The following is a 12,674-nucleotide window of genomic DNA, read 5'->3' on the forward strand; positions in this document are numbered from 1 at the left end:
TCGGGGGTGTGAGTAGGGGAGTGGGCAGCTTCCTGACACTCCTGGAAGCAAACTAAACCCTGTGGGTGTCACTCACCTCTCCCCTACCAGGTCCTGCCCCCCAGGCCCTTCTGCCCTGGGGCTCCCAGGCCGGCTAGCACCCCCCGCAGGAGGGGCTTGTTTCCAGGAAGTGTTCTGGGTCCTTTAGAAGCAGCTCCGCTGTGATGACTTTACCCAGTTTCTCTTCTCTGCCTGTAAGCCGGATGACAGAGTCCCCATCATGGGCTCTGGGGACCGCCTCTCCAGCCCACCACACCTGGGAACCCCAGACCCACTGTGGCTAGGATGCGTGTTCTGAGCTGTCCCCCACCGAGGGCACAGATGGCCGAGGCGGCGGGGGCACTCACAAGACAGTTGCTCAGAACACAGCATGCCGCAAGGTGTTCAGATCGGTCTGTGCTGACGGGTAGGATGAAGGTCGTTGGCCACATGGGATTGAACCTTAGAGTGACCTGCCAGGACATAGCGCCCCTGCCCCCGGCCCTGTGCACACCAGTCAGCGGGCTGAGGTGTCCCTTTCTGTCCCGTTAGGTGGGACAGGACTGTGTGTGCCTGGGCGTGTTTGCCCAAATCCACTACCCCTAGGCTTTGATGTTCTCTAAACAATGGGAACTAGAGCCAAGCCCACGATCCAGCCACCACGAGTCTAAGTGGGAAGGCCAGTGAACATTCTGGCAGGCTGCTAACCTAAACCACTCACCCAGAGGTTTTCTACAAGGCTGTTGGGTGTTTTAGTTTTCTAAAATAACCAATAAAATCACTCTGAGTTGGTTCCATCTAGTCAGCTCTTGTCCCCACGGCCTGGCCATTCAGCCAGTGGGAGCTGCAACTGAGAAAACCCTGCTGAAAAGGTTCCACCTTAAGAAGGCTGCCAGACACCCCCTTAAATATGCCTTTTCCCAGCATCCCAGGCTCTGTGTTGATCCTTACTTCCTGTCTTTCTTCTCCACCCACACCCACCCCACCCCCCGCCAAACACACACACACACACACACACACACACACGCGCGCGCGCCCTCCCTCTCTCCCCCTCTCCCCATCCTCCTTTTCCAGTTTGCTTCCCTCTGGAGTCATTCCGTGCTCCAGAGCTGGAAAGCAGATGTGAGCAGAGTTGGACCCAAACACACACAGCCTCTCCTGATTCACTTGCATCTCCCTGCCTGGAATCTAATTTTATCCATGTAACACGGAAGGAGCACATCAGGGTTTAGAATGGGAGCCCTCAGGACAGTGCACAGTCCTGACCATCACTCCCAGGAGACCTCGTGCCCCATCTCCGCACAGGTGCCCCCAGTGGCTGGCAGGTTCCTCATCTTTCTTACAAGATGAAGGGCACCAAGTTCTGGGCCAGATGCTGCCAAAAGCTAGCCGTGTGACCCTCTGCTACTTGCTTTGCTTTTCTGAGCCTTGGTTGTTGGTATATGTAAGATTAGGTATCTTTATTAGTTGCTTCCATCCAGCCCTGAAATTCTGTGCTTCTGTCTGCCAGCTCCCTGACTTCCATCCGTTTGTTCACTGATGTCTGCCTTCCAAGCCCCAAAACGGGGATAGACGGCTGAGCTTGGGTCAGCCTGCCTGCACAGTCATGTGACGTGAACATAGGAAGCCACCTCCTACCTGAACTTTCCAGCAAAGCTCAAACACGTTAGAAAGTTGAACTTTCACATTTCCTTTCCTCCTACCTAATGAGCCCCCAAGAACAAGGTCAGATCAGGGAGGCAGGGGGGCCGGGGATTATCAGACATCTGGCATGGAGGAGCCATTCCAGGGAGCCAGATGTGTCCCAGGGAGCAGGCGGGGACATTGCACCCCAGACTGCAGGGCATTGGCCAGGAATTGCTGGACCAGGAAGTAAGTTCTCAGTGGGTTTGGGTAGGAGCTCAACACCATGAGGGAAAAAGGGAAAAACTTGTTTTCAGAAGTCAGCAAATCCCCTGAAATTAAGTCGGCCCCGTCATTTGCCTTTTGCTCTGTTTATGGGTCTTGGGTTTTGTTTCGTTTTGTTTTCGTTCTGCCACACCGAAGGCTTTAATTTTATCCAGTCACGTGCTTTATTTAGTCGTTTCATTTATGGTTTCTGCCTTTGGAGTTCCACTTAGAAAGATTTTCTCAGCCCCCAAGATTAAGCAAATATTCACGACTTGCATTTTTAAGTTTGCTATACGGTTGTAAGGCCTGAGTCTCACTTGTTTTTCCTAACTGGATCATCAGTCATCCCCAGACCACTCACTGAATAATCCATCCTTACCCCACTGCTTTGAAAGGTCACCTTTAGCGTTGGTCTGTCTGGGGACTTGTTCTGTGAACTTGATCCGTCTGCTCCTCCTGCAGTGGTGCCGATACTTCTCCCACTTGGTCACTCACTCTTTATACACGTCTTCCTAGTTGGTCTCAATATGTCTATCCTTCTGGATAAATGTTTACAGCTACTCTATCCCAGCATTTTGCAGAAGAGAAAATATTGAGCTCCAGGGTAGGGACTTGTCCGAAGTACCATAGGCCAGAACTCGGGTTTCCTAACTCTCACCTCTGCTGCCTCTTCACCTCTCTGATCATACTTCCCTTTCTGACTGGGCATTTAACTCTATACACCTTCTCATTTCTTATCTCTAGAATTGCCCTCTGCTGTGGTGAGCTTGTAGGCCATTGCAAAGTCTACCTTTTAGGCAACCCCAGATCTGAGGAATCTTCTCATCTCAATGTCCCATGTCTGCCTGACGTTGCAAACAACGAGAGCCCGCACCAAGAGGGATCAGGCAAAGAACTAGGAGACAGAGAGGAAGCAGCGGTGTTCCCGATGTCTTTCCACTGGCCCTCGTTCCAGTTCTCTCCAGAGTAGTGGCTTTGCCAAGTGTCTTACAGAGCGCAGCAGAGAAAGCTCAGCTGGGCAAGGCCCGATGGAGACTGGGGCCTGGACAGGGTGCTCTCATGATGCCATGTCCCACTCCTCCCTGCAGATACCTGGGCAAAGAGGGCTGGGCACCAGCATCCTACCTGAAGAAAGCCAAGGATGACCTGCCAGCACGGAAGAAGAATCTGGCAGGCCCGGTGGAGATCATCGGGAACATCATGGAGATCAGCAACCTGCTGAACAAAAAGGCATCCGGGGACAAGGAGACCACCCCAGCTGAAGGCGAGGCCCCAGAGGCCCCCATCACCAAGAAGGAGATCAGCCTGCCCATCCTCTGCAATGCTTCCAACGGCAGCGCCCTGGGTGTCCCCGAGAGGACCGTCTCCAAGCTGGCCCAGGGCTCCCCAGCCGTGGCCAGGATTGCCCCTCAGAGGGCCCAGATCAGTAAGAACCTCGCTGATCCCCGGGTCCTTGCCGCACAGCTCTTTAGAGAAGGGGCGTGAGGTGCAAGGAAAGCCTAAGGGGGGGGCGGGGTGTTTGCAGGATCCCCATATTATTCTGTTCCTGAGATGTAGGCTGACCCCTGACCCCAGGCTCGCTTTGCCAGCTTGTCTTATGCTAATCACAAGCATGGACAAGGCAATTCCTTCCACTCCTCCGAGATAAATTGCATGCATACGTAAGCTGGTAGCATCATGAATGGTCCTCTGCAGATGAGTCACCTGGGCTGTGAGATGGGTCCCTCGATGCAAGGCTGCTGTATGAGTGACAGCCTGTAGATCACCTTGCTGAGCCTTACTCCTTCTTCCCTGTCGTCTTCCTCCAGTTACCGGAAATCTAAGACACTCGGAAGGGTGACTGTACCTCCCTCCACAAGCACTTTTAAGCAGCATACTTCCGGAATCTCCTCCTTTCGTACAGGAGAAACCCAGCTGCCGGCCCCCCCAGATCTCTAGCATCTCTGGGGCAAGGATGCCTGCGGTTGAGGGTTAAACTGTTCTGTATTATGAGACCAGCTTCTGTTTATGTCCAGCCATTCTTAAAATCTGGAGGAAAGCTGTTTTTTAGTTTAGTTCTGAGCTTACATTAGCTTTATGCCTGAAACCTTCTGAGCAGTCAGTCGAGAGCTGTTTTGGGGGTACTTCCTCTTGCCTAGCACTGTGCTAGCTTCCAAGGATTTGGTAGTGAGCAAAAAACAGACATGGTCTCTTCTCCTAAATTTGGAAATCTGATAAAGCTATCTACCCTTTCCCCTGAAAAAAGCCCCTATGTCTGTACATTTTGAAATTGTGCACATCATTTTAGGGGGTTCACAGATCCCCTTGAAACACAGCTAAGGAAGCTTAAAGATCTCTCACTTCCACTGAAGAAGCCCAGCTCTCGTGCCTGTGGTGACCGAGAGCATGGGTTCCTCATAAATGTGGGAAAAGAGCGGGAACTTCCCAGCATCAGGAGATCACACCCAGGGAAGGGAGGGAAGGCACTGTGTCTGGCTGCGATTTCTGAAGCCCTGTTTCTTCTTCTAGGCTCCCCGAACCTCAGGACAAGGCCTCCACCTCGCAGAGAGTCCAGCTTGGTATGTGTGCTCAGTTTCTTCTCTCTTTCTCATTCCCTTTCCTGGGTGCCCCGTAGCAGCTCCCAGTAATTGGCTGTCTCAGTGCAGAGTCTGTTGGTCCAGGGCTTCCCCAGGGCCATGCTGGAGCTTCCAGCTTTGTGGGACTGGAGGCAGGGAGGGAAGCCTGGGGAACCCAGCCTTCCTGGGGCCTAGCTGGACAGTTTTTAATCGAAAACACACTGCACTCTAAAGCTAAATAAATCCATCCCAGCCACGGCACTGGCAGACATAAACATTTAGACTGGCTGGCGAGAGTGTCCAGCCGGGGCATTGCCAGGGGCGGGAAATAGGGCTGCTGTCCATGTGAGCCTGGAAGACTTTCAGCTTTGCCTTCCTTGCCCGGGAGTGCCCAGTGGATGCCAGAACCTGGGAGGGCGCAGGGCAGACCAGTGAGCATCTTCTCCGGGGAGGAGGGTGGTAAATGGCAGGGACTGGTTTATGCTGAAGCTCAGAGAGGCTCAGTGCTGCTGGGGTCTGTGGCGCCTGTAGGTGAGGTTTCCTGGCATCCAGACCGCCACGGCGGTGGATGTGCACTCAGGGTGCTGGGGCTTTGGGTGAGAGGTGGCAGACCGAGAGCCCTCGAACCAAGAACTGTCATCTGGGGCAGTGGGATGCAGTGCAAAGAATGGGGCTTCAGGCCTGCCAGGCATGGATTCATACTCCGTTTCTGACACTGAGAAACAGCGAGCCCCTGGCCAGGTTGCTTACCCTCCAGAGGCCTCAGCTTCCTTATTTATAAGAGGGGGACAGTGCCAGCCATCTCCTAGGGCTGTTGTAAGGATGGGATGAGATGGTGTATGCAGAGGGCTGGCCATCGACTTTCCACTTCCTCTGTCAGCTCTCTGTGCACTATGTGTGGACAAGGATTCTGCAGTCACATCTGGGCTTAGCCGCAAGATTTACTGTGGTCAGTGACGTCCGCCCCAGGGGGGCGGACAGCGGCAGCCACTGGAAGAGTTGGCCTTCCCTAAACAGGATTTCTGAAGATTTGGCCCCTGGAGATGGGACCGTCCTGGCCCTGGCCATCAGCCCCAGTGGAGTTTTCTATCTTGTTTCTCCTCCCATTTTACACAACTGAACGAGTTCTCCCCTCCCCTCATCTCTCTCAGCCCCAGCTAATTATTTTCAGGCAGACTTGATTTTGGCAAGAATGGGGTAATTCTTTCCATACCTGCCAAAAGCAGGGCTTGCTAGGGCAGAGCTGCTCTTTCCGGCTAGGTCCGTCTGGCTCCCACCTGGCCGCGGGGGTCCAGGCAGGGCCGGGACCTGGGCCACCTCTATGCGCATGCACGGCTGCAGAGCCAGCCACCAGGGCAGGGAAAGTTGACCTGGTCCCTCAAAACCAGCCTCCCCCGCACCCTTCACTCACTCTGACCTGAGGCAGCTCAGCTGTGACTGGCAGGATTAGAACATGCTGAGCCTTGAAGGACGAGGCAGGGTAAGAGGAATAGGATGGCGTTTCAGGAAAAGCGTTCGGCTTCAGCTTATGTTTATAGAGCTTTTCCTGTGCCGCTGGCTGGACCAGAAGTTATGTTCATTATCTCATGGCCCTGTTATTAGTTCCATTTTACAGATGAGGAAACTGAGGCTCAGAGAGAGCGAGGGCCTTGCCCAGGGCCACGCAACTGGTGAATTGCTGAGCTGGGACTGGAGCCCACATGTGTCCACCTGCAGGCAGAGATCTTTTGAGGTCTTCCTGCTACACTGTAGCTGCTTCCCCCCCTCTAGCCTCCCAAACACGTGTACTTTTTTATAAGATTGTTTTATTTGAACTCCTTTGTTTGATACCAGGCCATACTGGGAGTGATGGGGAGGCGCCAAGGCCATGCTGGCTGGAGTAGAGACTGGCTGAAGCTGGAATGTCCTCTCCACGAGGGCAAGGGGGTTGTCCTGTCCCTTTGGTTCACTCTTGGATGCCTGGTGCCTTGGACCAGAGTCTGGCACCCAGTGGACACACAACAAACATTTGTCAAGTGAATGAATGAGGCTCCCAGCTCATGGGCTGTGGCCGTATTCTACATTTGCTTGCATGTCAGGCTTAGTTATCGACACGCCAGCATCTAGGAAGCATTTAGGCTGCCCAGCGCGTTCTACCCAACCCCAGAGCAAAGGATCCTGAGTGTATTCCGTGCTTGCCTAACCATTTGGCATCATCACGATGACAGACCAAGGGGTTTTCTGAGCAACCCCACACCCCCTTACACCCACCCCACCTCTGCAGTCAGGTGTCACCCCGGTGGCCCTTCACCTGAGACTCAAGGACATGGCTCTCCTCTCCCAGGGGCCAGTGTGCACGGGCTTTCTTACAACAATTTCTCCGCTTTTTGACTTTCGTTTTGGGACCTAGCTGTTGAGGCTTCTGAAAACTGGATTCCAAAGATGTAAGGGTGGAAATTTACTTAGATGATCATTTTCATAGCTCAGACAAGTCTCAAGCGAATCCTAGGTGTTCTTAGAGAGCCTGGTCAGGAGAGTGGTCTCTTGGTGAGCCACCCTGAGACTCAGGTGATCGATACATCCTCAGGTCAGCTGCTCTCCACCTGGTGTAGCCGCCACACTCACCTCAGTTACGGTTCTGATCAGGTGAGTCTCGCTGACTTGAGTCCTTCTCTGCCTCAGGGGTTCCAGCTGCCTAAGCCGCCAGAGCCCCCTTCTGTTGAGGTGGAGTACTACACCATTGCCGAATTCCAGTCGTGCATTTCTGATGGGATCAGTTTTCGAGGCGGACAGAAGGCAGAGGTGAGCCTTGGGCCATGGGGCTGAGGGTTATAATTCATGATGGTCAGATACCCCCCGTGTTTCCCATTTATGTCTTGCTGGCGACATTCCTGAGGGGCGAGCAGGAAAGCTGCAGAAAAGGAACCCACAGGGATTAGAATTTGCCTAAAGCCAGTAAGTGCCACAGCCAGGACTAGAACCCACGGCTCCTGTCTCCACCCAGCTGCCGTCACAGCAGCGTTTCCCAAAGCATATTATAGGAGCTCGTGATGGGGACACTTTGAAACAAAGGGCCTCTGGGGTTGGGTTTGGAGGACAGCGAGTTAAACAAAATCCAACCAGCTTTGTTGTTTTAATTGCAGAACTTCTCAGAGCCTAGATGTGGGGCTGCCGCCGTGTGTCTCTAGGAGGGGACTGGAAGAGGCAGTACCACCTAGATTCCTCTCCCAGGAGCTCCTGGGGCCAGGGTTCCACAAGACCCATATTAGGAAGTGCTGCTGTTGGGAGAATGTGGTCCAGGCAGCCGGAGTAAGGCACTGAGGACCCGCTCTGGCCACGTCCACACCACAGGCACCTCTGACATTCGATGCAGTCCCATCTCCCCCAGGTTCTGATGATTTCTCTCTGCAAGTGGGTAGCAGACCCTCTCCTGCTCCCTCCCAGCCGGTCTCCTAGCATTTATGAAACCCCACTTTGTGGCCAGCGCTGCACATGGCACTCCAGGGGCCAGAGAAGATCTGTGACTCAGATCTTTCTCTTGAGTGGCTCTGTGCAGTGATGGAGTTAAGTCCAATTAATACCTGTAAAACCATCAGAAGAGTAACTGGGCAGTTTCTGCCCATTGAAGAGGTGATACCCGCAATGTGAATGTTTTAAACCACGTGCCTGGAACTTAGAACTAAATTTCTAAGAGAAATCATTCTCTCAGTGGTGCTTATGCTTCCAGAAGAGCCTATGAAGCTCATAATGTAAGAGAACTGACATACTTAGGATCTACCCACGTCTGCATTTTGAGTATGGAGTGGGCAGAGTGAAGGATGGAATATAGCACCCAAGGCAGGGCGGGGGCTGCAGAGGGCTGGCCTCAGGCAGACCTTGCCTTTGGTGGTCTCTATCCTCGCTTCCTTCCTTGCCCCTCTTCCCCCAGTGCCGGTGCTTTCAAGCTTCCCTTCCCCTCCCTGGGACCTCTTCCTCCAGCAGCGTTCCACAATTCAAAGTTACCGTTGTTCCTCGGGATCCGTGGGGCGTTGGTTCCATGACCCCCAATGGACACCCAAATCCTGGGATGCTCAAGGCCCTTATATAAAATCGTAGTGCAGTTGGCCCTCCATATCCAGGGATGCGGAACCTGCGCACATGGAAGGACAACTGCCTCTTCCATTCGTACTCCCCGATCCAAGCGGACCTCAGTACAGCCAGCAACCACACTCCTGAGCTTTCTCCAGTCTCAAATAGCAGTTAAGAAAGAAGCTCCTTGAAAGAGTTTATACTAACAGGGAAATGACTGAGAGACCCTAGCCTTCCCCCAGGAAGCCATTCAACTCAAAGAAATCTCCTCAGCTGGTAGGATTTCAGTGGGATTCCACATGTAGTGAAATGACCATGAGCAATGGGGAAACCAGGGAGGTCCGGCCTCAGCCTTACCTCCAGGTTCCACTCACCTGCACCCTCCTATTCTCTTCTGCCCTGAGAGACCCTTTCCAGTGTCACCGAGGGAGGGCCTAGCAGTATGGGAGTGAGAGGATGGAAGTGGTGGAATGGCAGTCTTTTGTGCATATGGGTCCGTGATGAGCGGGGTTTTGTAGGGACTGGGAACAGTGCATCTTCCAAATGTAGTAGCTCAGCGGGAGGAGAAGTGAGGGTCTGGAGAGGAGGCCAGCTCGACCAGGGTGTTGGAGGAGACTTGGAAGAGCAGGAGAGGGGGTCTTGGAGAGTGGGAGCCCCCCCATCCAGGAGACGATAGAGACCTGGGTTTGAATGCCAGCCCATCACTTCCTACGTTGGGTCCTGGGCCACTTACTCAGTGGCTCAGTTCACTCATCTGGGAAATGGAGATCATGTCTCCTAGAGCCAAAGTGGGAAGCTCCCACCCTGGCACATGGTAGGGCCCCAGCGATCCTCCCAGCTCACTGGCCCGTCTGCCCCTTCCCCCAGGTCATCGACAAGAACTCGGGTGGCTGGTGGTACGTGCAGATCGGTGAGAAGGAGGGCTGGGCCCCCGCGTCGTACATCGATAAGCGCAGGAAGCCCAACCTGAGCCGCCGCACGAGCACTCTGACGCGGCCCAAGGTGCCCCCACCGGCACCACCCAGCAAGCCCAAGGAGGCCGAGGAGGGTCTGGCGGGTGCTGGTGAGAGCCAGGACTCCCCGCTGAGGCTCAGGTACGAGGAGCCCGAGTATGACATCCCTGCCTTTGGCTTCGACTCAGAGCCAGAGCTGAGTGAGGAGCCCACAGAGGACGGCGGCTCGGGGGACCGGCGGCCCGGCCAGCCCCACAGGCCCTCGCCCGCCTTCTCGCTGCAGCGCGCCCACTTCAAGGTGGGCGGATCCGCAGAGGACGTGGCCCTGGAGGAGGAGACCATCTATGAGAACGAGGGCTTCCGGGCATGTGCAGAGGACGCCCTGTCGGCCAGGCGCTCCTCCCGGGACAGCGACTCCCCAGGCGGCTCCCCGCTGTCCCTTGCCAGGAAAAACTCCCCCAGATCGGGCTCCCCCAAATCGTCGTCGCTCTTGAAGCTGAAGGCAGAGAAGAACGCCCAGGCGGAACTGGGGAAGAACCACTCCTCGGCCTCCTTTTCCTCGTCCATCACCATCAACACCACCTGCTCTTCCTCTTCCTCCTCTTCCTCCTCGTCCTTGTCCAAGAACAGTGGGGACCTGAAGCGCCGTTCTGCCTCGGACGCAGGCATCCGCGGCGCTCCCAAGGTCGGAGCGAGGAAGGATGCTGACCCGAAGACTGGGCTGACCTCCTGTGCCCGGGCCAAGCCATCAGTTCGGCCCAAGCCGTTCCTGAACCGCACAGAGTCCCAGAGTCAGGAGAAGATGGACATCAGCACTTTACGGCGCCAGCTGAGGCCCACTGGCCAGCTCCGGGGCGGCCTCAAGGGCTCCAAGAGCGAGGATTCGGAGCTGCCCCCCCAGATGGCCTTCGAGGGTCCCGGTGAGGGGTCCAGGAGAGGCTCGGCCGACCTCATCACCCTCCCTGCCGCCACGCCCCCGTGTCCCACCAAGAAGGGGTGGGAAGGGCAGGCCACCTCCTACACGACATGCAGTGCCTACCAAAAGGTCCAGGACTCGGAGATCAGCTTCCCGGCAGGCGTGGAGGTGCAGGTGCTTGAGAAGCTGGAAAGTGGCTGGTGGTACGTGAGGTTTGGGGAGCTGGAGGGCTGGGCCCCCTCCCACTATCTGGTGCTCGGTGAGAACGAGCAATTCGACCCCCCTGGCAAAGAGCTGGACACAGTGGCCACCAAGAGCAAGCAGAACGAGGGCAAGTCAGACAGCCTGGAAAAGATCGAGAAGCGGGTCCAAGCGCTGAACACCGTCAACCAGAGCAAAAGGGCCACGCCGCCCATCCCCTCCAAGCCTCCCGGCGGCTTCGTCAAGACCTCGGGCGCCGGGGCGGTGAAGATGAGGAATGGCGTGCGGCAGGTGGCCGTGAGGCCCCAGTCGGTGTTCGTGTCCCCACCGCCCAAGGACAGCAACCTGTCCTGTGCCCTGAGGAGGAATGAGTCGCTGACGGCCACCGACGGCCTCCGAGGCGTCCGCCGGAACTCCTCCTTCAGCACTGCCCGCTCGGCAGCCGCAGAAGCCAAGGGCCGCCTGGTCGAACGGGCCGCCAGCCAGGGCTCGGACCCTCCTCTGCTGCCCACTCAGCGCAACGGCATCCCGGTGTCCCCTGTGCGCCCCAAGCCCATTGAGAAGTCCCAGTTCATCCACAACAACCTCAAAGATGTGTACGTCTCGATCGCAGACTATGAGGGGGACGAGGAGACGGCAGGCTTCCAGGAGGGCGTGTCCATGGAGGTCCTGGAGAGGAACCCCAACGGCTGGTGGTACTGCCAGATTCTGGACGGGGTGAAGCCCTTCAAAGGCTGGGTGCCCTCCAACTACCTGGAGAAAAAGAACTAATGAGGAGTGGTGGGGGGCCTAAGTCCTTGCAGCCTCAGTATGGGTGAGCTGTGAGAGAAGACAAAAGGGAAAGGGAAAATGGGAGGGGGTGGGGAGGACAACGTTAAACCTGCAGAATGTGGGACCTCGAAGATACTCCCCTCCAGGCTGTCCCCCAGCTGGAAGGTAGGGTCTGGTGGGGGCCCACATTGAGCAGGGAGTGGAAGGGGCAGGGGTGTCCTGGGCCTGGGACCGGAGGCAAGAAAGCTGAGCCTCACACGTGCACCTTGGGGACTCTGCTGATGGACTCGGCACCATTTGGGACAGGCCATGTAGGAAACCCCAATTTGTGCCTTGGCTGCAAACCTGGAAAAGGTGTGGTTGTGCGGGCCTCCTGTGCCCTGCCCCTGCCTAGCCTGGCTTCCGTTGCTGGCATCTTGTACCCCGGAAGTAGCCCTTGTATCATCCTAATCTATGTTTGTGAGTTACGCTGGTTTCCCAGGAATCTCTGCCGCCTGCCATGGGTGGGTGTGGTAGGAGATACCACTGGCCCTGGGGCTGGGAGGCATCTCCTGTGAGCTCAGGCTGTCCCTGGGCCAGGCCACTGTTTCTTGTTAGTTGAAGAAAAAGCAGTTCCCCAGCTGCCAACAAGGACCACCATTCTTAGCCGTCACTGCTGCTGGCCTTGAGAAGAGAGGCTGCCCTGCCTGGGGCACCCCCGTGGAGGACCACCAGCTCCAGTGTTCACAGAGAGGGCAGGTAGAGCCGTCGGTCTTTTCAGTCTGCACAGACTTTATTTTGGATATTTCTGGGTGGGCAGTTCTTTGCAAGTTTTGGGAGAGGTGTATTGCTTTGGGCCTTCTATGTCAGGCCTTGGGTTTTGGTCTTACTTTAGGAGTTGTTTGGGGACCCAAGGGCGGTCAGCCTCACGGGACGGGATGGGTAGTGGATGGCCTTTCTATCATACTCTTGTGGGGAGGTGGTTTGGTTTGTGTTTTGCATTCTTCCCTCCACAAGCCAAAGTCGCTTCATTTGGTTTCCACTGTGTGGACAGTACCGGTGCTTGCCAGAGGGATCTCGGGCTGGAGGAGCCCTGGTCCCAGCCGTGGCAAAGCAGAGACGCTGCTCTCCTGGTTCTCGTGCAACCTCAGCAGGGCAGAACCCTCAGCAGGGAGGAGGGTGGTGTTCAGGAGAGGGGCAGCGAACGTTCCCCTGCCTGGGCAGGGCCCAAAGCCTTATGTGAAGGCTGTGGAGCAGCAGCCATCGCCCTCACCCTGGGCCAAGGGGAACCTGCTGGGCGGACACCACCAGGCACCCCCTGGCCTGCAAGCAATACCGCAGGTG

The 12,674-nt window shown here is 55.9% G+C and overlaps 1 protein-coding gene across 5 annotated transcripts in view; it reads left to right on the forward strand.

The window, feature by feature from the left end:
- Positions 1–11,351, forward strand: part of SH3PXD2A (SH3 and PX domains 2A) — a gene marked incomplete at both ends in the record, with an annotated part of 233,145 nt that extends 221,794 nt beyond the window's left edge. For all 5 annotated transcript variants that reach the window (XM_082855014.1, XM_082855016.1, XM_082855015.1 and 2 more), the window contains 4 exons: positions 2,997–3,334; positions 4,417–4,466; positions 7,125–7,244; positions 9,378–11,351. In XM_082855014.1, coding sequence (XP_082711140.1) covers positions 2,997–3,334; positions 4,417–4,466; positions 7,125–7,244; positions 9,378–11,351 — 2,482 coding nt within the window. The remainder of the gene's footprint in view (positions 1–2,996; positions 3,335–4,416; positions 4,467–7,124; positions 7,245–9,377) is intronic.
- Between the last annotated feature and the right edge of the window lie 1,323 nt (positions 11,352–12,674).

This window comes from Leucopleurus acutus (assembly GCF_964270905.1).
Source record: "Leucopleurus acutus genome assembly, chromosome: 14".
Classification (NCBI taxonomy): Eukaryota; Metazoa; Chordata; class Mammalia; order Artiodactyla; family Delphinidae; genus Leucopleurus; species Leucopleurus acutus.